This window comes from Nerophis ophidion, linkage group LG08 (assembly GCF_033978795.1).
Source record: "Nerophis ophidion isolate RoL-2023_Sa linkage group LG08, RoL_Noph_v1.0, whole genome shotgun sequence".
NCBI lineage: Eukaryota > Metazoa > Chordata > Actinopteri > Syngnathiformes > Syngnathidae > Nerophis > Nerophis ophidion.
In genome coordinates this window covers 3801545-3812604 of record NC_084618.1, presented here as the reverse complement: position 1 = coordinate 3812604, position 11060 = coordinate 3801545, and the positions used below count along the sequence as shown (strand labels likewise).

Here is an 11060-nt window from a genome sequence, read left to right as displayed (position 1 = left end):
CCCGGTGGAGCCCATCAAGATCCAAGGCCGGGTAGGTGGCAGTAGTGAGACAGGACAAGTACCTGGCAGTCCACTTGAACCGCGGACTGGACTGGAAGGACAACTGCAAAGCTGTATACAAGAAGGGCATGAGCAGACTCTTTTTTCCTGAGGGGGGTGTACATTTTCAAGTATTTATTATAAGTATATATATATATATATATATATATATATATATATATATATATATATATATATATATATATATATATATATATATAATATATATATATAGTGTTCAGTGGAGAAGTCTGATCGACAAAATTTGCAGGCAGCATACCCCTTCCCCTTCGAGCTGTCCTGGATGAACAGAATTGAACTGTAAATAATGTATATAATTCAATTCAACTCTGATGATTAACTTGTGTGATGACTGTATTATGTTGATAGTATATATTTGTACCATGAATTGATTAACATGGACCCCGACTTAAACAAGTTAAAAACTTATTGGGGTGTTACCATTTAGTGGTCAATTGTACGGAATATGTACTGTACTGTGCAATCTACTAATAAAAGTTTCAATCAATCAATCAATCAAGCATTGTCCTTTCCATCTTTTTTCTCCTTTGTAACTGAGCTACTGTGTGGAACAATTTCCCTTGAGGATCATTAAAGTTGGTCTACGTCCAAGTCTAAGTCTAATAATAAAAAATATATATTTCCTACTCAAAACAGTCAAACATTCAGAGTGTGCACATCTGGCTGCCCAAGGTCTTCCAGAGCAGAGGTACCTAATGAAATGGGCACCAGGTGCATGTCGTCTTCTATAATGTAAAAGATGCAAATGGAGGTAATTTGCTGACTGCATTGTTTTTCTTTCAAGGTGTGTGTGTGCGCGTGTGTGTGTGTGCGAGGCTTACTCGTCTCTGCGCCTGCGCATCGGCTTCTCACGTCATCAGTGGTTTTTCGGGTTGATCGGACTTCTTTGGGCTACTGTCGTGCACACCAGCAGAGGGGGGTTGAATTGACTCCAAAAAAAAAGGAAAAAAAAAAAAAAAAAAAAAAAACTGGCGATCGGGCGCACATCCGGAATCGCACCGAGCATTTATCAGTGCCCTTATTTTTAACCCCCCCTCCCCTTTTTTAATATACTTTTTATTTATTTATGCCGTTTTTTCCCCCCCCTTTTAGTTGATGTTTCACGTTAACACTCCGGGAGGGCAGAAATGGCGGCCAACATGTACCGGGTCGGAGGTATGTATGTCAATGTGGATCTTTCTCCTATTTAAACTCGTCCGGTTGGGCACACGGGGCTGAGGGGGGTGGTTATTACTGTGCCGTTATGCGGATACTTTTCACCGGCCCGGACCTCCCCTCCCCTGGCTAAAGCCGACGCGATAATTAAGCAAAGGTGGAGGGGAAAATAAAAGAAAATATTTAGGATCCAAAATGGATCAGGCCTGCTAGCTGTTAGCATGCTAGCTAGCTTAGCTTTACAATGTAAACATTTTTTTTTTAATAAGAGACACCTCGTCGCCTTCTTGTTGTGTTCCCGCACTAAAGTTACAAAATACTTGTAGATTATTTATATTAAAAGTTTAACGTTATCACGAGCACATTGTGTGTGAGTCTTTGTATTGTATCATGGCGTCGGCCTCGACGAAGCGTACACACACCTATGTGTGCCCCGTGTGGAAGATGCCACTAAAGCGGCGAGTTTATGCTTCATAGTGGCATTTAAGGCATCTCAATACCGACACTTGTTTTTAATTCAACCACTTTTTGTCGCTGTTGCGTTCAAGTGTCCACTTTGCCCACACAAGCATCTCCTGGTGCATTCAGGTTCTACGTAAACTACAACATTCCCGGTGATCTGTCGTTAAGAGCTACTGAGCATGCGCATTAATGCTAAAGTTTGCGTTCAAATGTCCACACTGGCGTCTCCTGGTGCATTCAGGTTCTATGTAAACTACAACATTCCCGGTGATCTGTATTTAAGAGCTACCCATCGCTACTGAGCATGCACATTAATGCTAAAGGTTGCGTTCAAATGAGTCCACTTTGCCCACATAAGCTTCTCCCGGTGCATTCAGGTTCAACGTAAACTACAACATTCCCGGTGATCTGTCGTTAAGAGCTACCCATCGCCACTGAGCATGCGCATTAATGCTAAAGTTTGCGTTCAAAAGTGTCCACTTTGCCCACATAAGCTTCTCCTGGTGCATTCAGGTTCAACGTAAACTACAACATTACCGGTGATCTGTCGTTAAGAGCTACCCATCGCTACTGAGCATGCGCATTAATGCTAAAAATTGCGTTCAAGTGTCCACTTTGCTCACACAAGCGTCTCCTGGTGCATTCAGGTTCGACGTAAACTACATTATTTCCGGTGATCTGTCGTTAAGAGCTACCACATCGGGACTGAGCATGCGCATTAATGCTAAAGTTTGCGTTCAAAAGTGTCTACTTTGCCCACACAAGCGTCTCCTGGTGCATTCAGGTTTAACGTAAACTACAAAATTTCCGGTGATCTGTCGAAGTGAGCAGCTTTTGTCATTAAGAGCGCTATTGGGCATGTGCAATAATGCTAAAGTTGGCGTTCAAGTGTCCACTTTGCCCACACAAGCGTCTCCTGGTGCATTCAGGTTCTACGTAAACCACAACATTCCCGGTGATCTGTCGTTAAGAGCTACCCATCGCTACTGAGCATGCGCATTAATGCTAAAGTTTGCGTTCAAAAGTGTCCACTTTGCCCAAATAAGCCAATCCTGGTGCATTCAGGTTCAACGTAAACTACAACATTACTGGTGATCTGTCGTTAAGAGCTACACATCGTTACTGAGCATGCGCATTAATGCTAAAGTTTGCGTTCAAAAGTGTCCACTTTGCCCACATAAGCTTCTCCTGGTGCATTCAGGTTCTACGTAAACTACAACATTCCCGGTGAGCTACCCATCGCTACTGAGCATGTACATTAATGCTAAAGTTTGCTTTTAAAAAGTGTCCACTTTACCCACATAAGCTTCTCCTGGTGCATTCAGGTTCAACGTAAACTACAACATTACTGCTGATCTGTCGTTAAGAGCTACCCCTCGCTCTTGAGCATGCGCATTAATGCTAAAGTTTGCGTTCAAAAGTGTCCACTTTGCCCAAATAAGCTACTCCTGGTGCATTCAGGTTCAACGTAAACTACAACATTACCGGTGATATGTCGTTAAGAGCTACCCATCGCGACTGAGCATGCGCCTTAATGCTAAAGTTTGCGTTCAAAAGTGTCCACTTTGCCCACATAAGCTTCTCCTGGTGCATTCAGGTTCAACGTAAACTACAATATTCCCCATGATCTGTCGTTAAGAGCTACCCATCGTTACTGAGCATGCACATTAATGCTAAAGTTTGTGTTCAAGTGTCCACTTTGCCCACACAAGCGTCTCCTGGTGCATTCAGGCTCTACGTAAACTACAACATTCCCGGTGATATGTCGAAGTGAGTGGCTTTTGTCATTAAGAGCGCTACTGAGCATGCGCATTAACATTAAAGTTTGCGTTCAAAAGTGTCCACTTTGCCCACATAAGCTTCTCCTGGTGCATTCATGTTCAACGTAAACTACTACATTACCGGTGTTCTGTCGTTAAGAGCTACCCATCGCGACTGAGCATGCGCATTAATGCTAAAGTTTGCGTTCAAAAGTGTCCACTTTGCCCACATAAGCTTCTCCTGGTGCATTCAGGTTCTACGTAAACTACAATATTCCCCGTGATCTGTCGTTAAGAGCTACCCATCGTTACTGAGCATGCACCTTAATGCTAAAGTTTGCGTTTCCACAGAATGTTTTCAGTGCGGCTAGTCTGAAATGCGGGTGTCATGGACAGATGCGGAAGGAGGTTTTTACAACAAAGTTCTAAAGCTTATTGATATATCAGATTGAAGGTGTGGTGGTTTTTTAACCATTGCGTTCATATTTCGCTGTTTGTTGCATTTTTGTTGTGTTTGCTTGATTGTGAAATATGTCGATCGAGAAGGGGAGTGACGGTCATATGTTGTCAATATTCAGTGTTTTATCGTTCATAGTTAATATTGTAAATCTCACATTCTTTATTTTCATGTACATTCTGGGTGTCTCATTCAGTAAAAAACTTTAAAATTCCATTCAGTTTTTTTTAAGGCGGTCTGTCATAACGTTATTGTGAGACATTATTGTGAGGTTTTGTGTTAAAGTCAAAATAATTGCCCAGGCCTGTCCTATACTCATGTTGGCAACTTCCTCTGAGCTCATTGTAAACAAACATAGTGTTGATCATTTGGGACTTCTTCGCTGTTTCAGGGGAAGACATTTGTTGTCATATTTCGCCAAACGTTCGGCAAACAATTACGCAAGGAAAGAAAAAAGCCTCTCGCATTATCACCCAATTTAAAGGGCAACATCACCCCGACGATGTTATGAAATAGTTTTTGAAAAAGGCTGGCTGCTAAGAAGCTGCTAAAGTCATCCACAAAGAACGGTGTTGAAATCGACATATAAAAAAAATAGTTTGGTTTGAGAATCGATTTTAGAGAATAAAGTAGAGATGTCCGATAATGGCTTTTTTGCCGATATTGTCCAACTCGTAATTACCGATTCTGATATCAACTGATACCGATATACAGTATACAGTTGTGGAATTAACACATTATTATGCCTAATTTTGTTGTGATGCCCGCTGGATGCATTAAACAATGTAACAAGGTTTACCAAAATAAGAGAACAACTTCAACTCCAGTTATGGAAAAAAATGCCAACATGGCACTGCCATATTTATTATTGAAGTCACAAAGTGCATTATTTTTTTTTAACATGCCTCAAAACAGCAGCTTGGAATTTGGGACATTACCTCCCTGATATAATCCTGATACCCACTACAACTTTGGGAAATACTATACTTTGACTTTCACAATGTGCATTATTTTTTATTTTTTTAAACATGCCTCAAAACAACAGCTACAAAAACAATGAAGGCACATAGCTTCAGTCCAGAGTATACCAGAGTAATAAAGTAAACAATAACATAGTCCTCCTTTAGTGCAATACTGCCTGGCATACAGGAAAGTATAAACTGGGCTCAATCTGCCCTGCTCTAACGTATATGTATGAGTAACACAAATGTGCTGCAAGCTAGTGGTGAGTGCTTGAAGTGGCCTAGCAGTCAGCCAGAGCTTCTGAAATGCTACGTTGAGACAGGGCAGCTCCGTTCACTGCAAGCTGCAAAATGTGCGCCATGCAGGGCAGACTAACCACACCAAACTCCATCGTAGCTTTTGCCGTACTTCATGCGTTGTCCCTGACCTCAATGCGGGCTATCGCCCTGGGGTGCTTTTTGTTGTATTTTTGTTTTTTCTCGGCGGAGTCTTTAAGCGACAACTGTGTGATACTACTTTTTTCCGGTGTTTGCTTTTCATCCATCTTCCCCTTGTATTCATCGGTTATCTTCTTATGATTCTTGAAGGTGGGAGATCAAATTGCTCGTATTAGAGGAGGACGTCTTGGTTACTCCTAGCATTACCAACTTTTTGCAGTCATTGCAAATTGTCAGTTTTTTATCCGTCAGAGACACTTTAAGATAATCCCAAACCATAGACATGGTGTCGTTAGTCAGTCACAGAGGGAGCTCGCTTGTTAGCCACGGCTACAGCACCGGCAACAACACACTTTTGTTGTTGTTATGCTTCGTTATGCTATGCTACGTTATGCTAATATCGGCAGGCCGATATTATCGACCATCCATAGAATAAAGATCTGGTATTTCAGTATCCGCATCCTTAGAGGCGCCCAGCCTTATGCAGTTGACCAGAGGTCTGTATCCTTTGGAGAGTCCTCCAATTGGGACGTTCTTGCCTTCCTGGTTCTTGTCACATCCTCACACTTCTTGCATTCATTGTGAAATTTCCCTCTAAAGACTAACTTTTTTGTGAGAAACGTGTGTATTTAGGTGCAAAATGATAAAAACTGTGTTTTCCCCCCTACTTGCAGATTATGTATTTTTCGAGAACTCCTCCAGTAACCCTTACCTGATCCGGCGAATAGAAGAGCTCAACAAGGTAATTCACCGTCTCTCTTGCCCGTTTTGTGTGTGTCGCCGCCGGGGAAATACTTTTAGGATCCCGCTCTCGCTCAGTTTCCTTCAAAACCCCGACTAAGGCAGCAAAGGGGTGGAAAGTTTCCGGTAAATTTCCGGAAAGTTTGAAAATATTGACAATTTTTTGATTAGTCAAAGTTGGACACCGTCCATGGGAATTATGGATTGATGGGGAATTCCAATGATGATATATTATTGGGTACTTGTCTATATGCTGCTGCATCTTTGTGGCATTTTTGACGTAGCTCTTTGCACAGTATTTGCAAATGTACACCGCCTTTCCGCCTACATTGGTTGGGGTGAAATGTCTCCACACATCAGATGGTGTACGTGGCCTTATTCTGTCTGTATTTATTTATTCTTGTAAAACACTAATGCAATGCCACAACAGATATAAATAGTCAGCTAAATAACAGGAGTTGGCTTTAAACATATTTGACTGATGGACAAATGAATAGAAATAGGCTAGATGAATAAATGAACACTCAATCAGCATGCTAAATCAAACTATAACATACATTCTTCTTTGACAACAGAATGGCTAGCAGAACAGAAGGCAGAGGAAACTACACGTTTGGATTTAGTATTTGCTAGTTGAACTTTACAGATCACAGAAAAGGTAAATTCGGATCGCTAACATTGTTAGCGTAAATGAATGGGATTTGACATAGAGAAAATTAGCATCGCGGCTAACGGAGGAATATTTTAGGTTCAATATGAGACCGTGGTGGTTAGGGGTGTAACGGTACACAACAATTTTGGTTCGGTACGTACCTCGGTTCAGAGGTCATGGTTCGGTTCATTTTTGGTACAGTAAGAAAACAACAAAATATAAATTTTTGGGTTATTTATTTACCAAATTTGCAAAATCTTCCACCAAAAATATTTTCTTAGTGGAATATTTGATGTGAAGTAATCGTAACCTTGGATAGGTCAATAATTCATAATAACATTGATTTTGATTCAATATCATGTTTTGAGCAATGACAGTTTGAAAGAAAAAAAAACAGGTTTGTTTGATTAGTCAACGTTGCAACTTTTTTCTAAATTACATTTAGCCTTTAAGCTTTTTTTATTTCACTTTTGTTTATGTTTTTGTTTATTTTAATAGTATTTAATAGTATTTTTAGAATGTGCCGTGGGCCTTTAAAACATTAGCTACGGGGCGCATTAAATGGCTTCCGGGGCACACTTTTGACACACTTGCTATAGATATTGAAAAATAAAATCTGATACATCTTTGGGTAAAAATCAGAGCCTGGTGAAGCATGCGCGTTTATCATAACTCTCTCGCTCTCTCTGTCTCTGCCCCTCCCTCACGAACGCTGCTGCGTGCACAATTTGTTTTGTTTTTAACCCCTTCTAAACCCTGAACGTACATTGAAAATACACCCAACCCTAACTTAAAATGCTGGACATTTGAGGCATTTAAGAAGCTCCACCCGGACAGCCCCGCAAAAGAGGACATGTCCGGTGAAAAGAGGACGTATGGTCAGTCTATCGTAGCCCGGTTGCTGCTAGCATGCCGTGTGTTGTGTCTCGGTATGCATTGTTTACACAACGTGCAGTGCGCCACTTAATATGTCCGTGTGGAAACTCGTTCGGTACACCTCCAAACCGAACCGAAACCCCCGTACCGAAACGGTTCAATACAAATACACGTACCGTTACACCCCTCGTGGTGGCACTTAAACGTAGCTAGCTAGAGATATTGGCCTCAAAATCATTTAACACGTACAGGAACAGTGAGCTAGCTTGAGTGGAAGTCTGCTAAAATAGTCTACAGCAGACTTGGGCAAATTAAGGCCCGGGTGCCAAATGCGGCCTGTTCAGCTTTTAAATCTGGCCCGCCGGAAATTCCCAAATCATTTTTTTAGCTCTTTAAGAAGGAAAGTGTTGCTGATATAATGATGTGCAGTGATGTTTTCAAATGACCGTACTATACAAAATATTTCAATGGTTGGAATCTGTGCTTTTGCATGATATACTAGTTACTATGGTCATCTAATTAGTTACTATGGTCATCTAATTAGTTACTATGGTCATCTAATTAGTTACTATGGTCATATAATTAGTTACTATGGTCATCTAAGTCACAGCAGCTCCGACGAGGCACCAAATGGTGTGGCTGGGGACCGTTTTCACAGAGGCCAGCCTGAAATGCGGGTGTCAGGGACAGACGCGGAAGGAGATTTTTACAACAAAGTTCTAAAGCTCAGTGATATATCAGATTTTAGTTGAGTTTTTTTTTTTTACCCTTAGCGTTCATATTTTGCTGTGTTTGTTGCATTTTTGTTGCATTTCGCTTGATTGAAAGAAGATATGTCGATGGAGAGGGGGTGTGAAATTCATATGTGGTCAATATTCAGTCTTTTATCCGCCATAGTTAATATTGTAACATTCTTTATTTTCACGTACATTCTTGGTGTCTCATTCAGTAAAAAATAGTAAAATTCCATTGAGTTTTTTAAGACGGTCTGTCACAACATTTTTAGCATTCAATCAGACATTATTTTGTGGTTTTGTATTAGTGTTCCTAAAAATAGATATATCGGCCCCCAGACACATTTTTTTCTATAAATTTGGCCCCGAGGCAAAATAATTGCCCAGGCTAGGTCTACAGTCATACAATAACAAGCATTTACACCACTATTAAACCTAATTAGCATAGATCAAATATAGTTACATCATCAAAACTTACCTGACTGAATGAAGTCCTTGGGATCAAATACTAGTGTGGCCTGAATAGCCCTGTTGTAGTGTGTAACATGCTGGGAATTATCTGTGCATGTGATGGAAGAATGCACTGCACCTGTGATGGAGGAATGCACAGTGCAGGGTTGAAATTCTACTGAATTTGCATTAAATCAGGTTGTTTTAGCTAATAATCATGCTGCAAGATCTAGCATGTTGCGTTCAATGTTTATTCCCATTAATTCCCATGGAAAGTTTCCAACTTTGAATATTCCCAGAATTTTGCAACCCTACCCCGACACCCAGCTTTTATGACATTTTGTGACCTAAATTGGTGGAAATGTAACATACACATTAGGAGAGCTGACAGGAACCTCTGCTGCTGATGATGTAATAGTGGAGCACTGCCGTGGTCAGACATACACCGTTATGATCGTGTTTCTTACACTGACATTTATTGGTCCTAATGGACGTTACAAGGAGTGATGACACTATGGTTAACTTGTTGGTTTCCTACCATATGTTAGTCTGGGCTACATAACGTGTAGCTGTAGTGGTGCATTTCTGTACACAGCAAGTAAATTGTCTGTCACTGCAGTTGAGTTTTTAGAAAAAGTCGTCAACACACGCCTGAAAATGCTGCTTCGGTTCCGCACAGGGCTCTGACCTGGGTCCTCCAAATGAGCGTGTGAGGGCGCTAAATATTGAGCTAAAAGCCCAAAGGCTAACACCCTGATGGCAAGTAACCTGACTCTCGCCGGATCCTTGTAGTTCGCTGAGCTCCACACAAGGATTTGGTCTCGAAGGCAATGCAAAGTCCTTCAAGATAGCAAAAAAATAATGAACCATTCAGGATTGCCGGGCGTGATTTCATAGATGTGACGTAGCGCCGAAGCGACTGTTTGATTCAAACAAGCAGCGAGGAGTCATGTGCTGACATCGGTTCTGCTATTGTAACTGTGTTGTCGAATCTTATCGAATATTAACTCTTTAAAAGACGAACACAGAACGGTTTTGAAAGCATTTATTAACTTTTCGCTCCGTCATTATCCAATAAGTCGGCTGTTCTGTTTTGGATTTCCCAGTGTCATGGGGTGGGTTGGTGGTAGTTGGGTGTGTATTGTAGCCCGGAAGAGTCAGGGATACATGAGATTATGGGTATTTGTTCTGTCGTGTTTATGTTGTGTTATAGTGAGGATGTTCTCCTGAAATGTGTTTGTCATTCTTGTTTGGTGTGGGTTCACAGTGTGACGCATATTAGTAAGAGTGCTAAAGTTGTTTAAACGGCCACCCTCAGTGTGGCCTTTGTTGTTGTTGAATAAGGATGCCTTGCAGTCTCTTACGTGTGTCTGCAATAGCCCTGTCAAACAATTCTTTGGGCTGGCAAGCTATTTGTACAAGCTGTAGAAGGCACTAGCGGTAGTGCTATCATTGTACGCCCTTACTATTGTTCATTGGGTGAACACCAGCGTACATTCGAGCGAATAATTACTCTGAAATTCGGGAGTCTCCCGGGAAAATTGGGAGGGTTGGCTGGTGTGACGATGTTAGGCAGCATTCATATTAAACTCGCGGGCCGCACAGACATAAAATTTTCATATTAAGGTTCGGGCCGCGTGTCCGAGACTCCTGGTATATACATAGCACAAAGCAAAAAAAAACCTGTATGCAGTATTATTTCATTATAAATTTCAAGAGTTATGCGACTCCCATTGTTTTCTTTACTTTGTGAAACGGGTCAAAATGGCTCTTTGAGTGGTAAAGGTTGCCGACCCCTGAACTAGAACAATGGAAATACAACAAACATGACAACACTTTTACACCGACGTCACCCTGATGGGAAAAATAGGTGGAACCAAAGAAAAAACAAGGAGCGACAAGACACAGCCTGCAAAATTTACCAATAGCATTTATAGAGTAATTTGTACATTCAAAGAGGGCAAAATAACGGTCTGTTTTTATTGCTTTCGACATGCAACCTTTTTAATTTCACATGAACAATAACAAGATCTGATAGTTCTGTTACAGCTCATGTTATTCCTTTGTGTGTTGTATGTGTTTTATGTTGCACGATTGCGCCAAGTAAAATTCTTAGTTTGTGAACCCGTTCTTAAACAATGGCAATAAAAACTATTCTGATTCTCTTGTGGAAAATGTCAGGTTTGCTGCAGACACTTGAGCCTAGGGCTGGGCGATAAGGCCTTTTTTTAATATATTTTACACTTGATACATATAATCACAGCACTATGATGATTCTATGTGTCTACATTA

At 41.0% G+C, this 11060-nt stretch overlaps 1 protein-coding gene across 1 annotated transcript in view; it reads left to right on the top strand.

The window, feature by feature from the left end:
* Window positions 1-918: 918 nt before the first annotated feature.
* Window positions 919-11060, top strand: part of mta3 (metastasis associated 1 family, member 3) — a 70757-nt gene continuing 60615 nt past the window's right edge. The window contains exons 1-2 of the mRNA XM_061907501.1: window positions 919-1236; window positions 5990-6057. Coding sequence (XP_061763485.1) covers window positions 1209-1236; window positions 5990-6057 — 96 coding nt within the window. The 5' untranslated portion in view covers window positions 919-1208. The remainder of the gene's footprint in view (window positions 1237-5989; window positions 6058-11060) is intronic.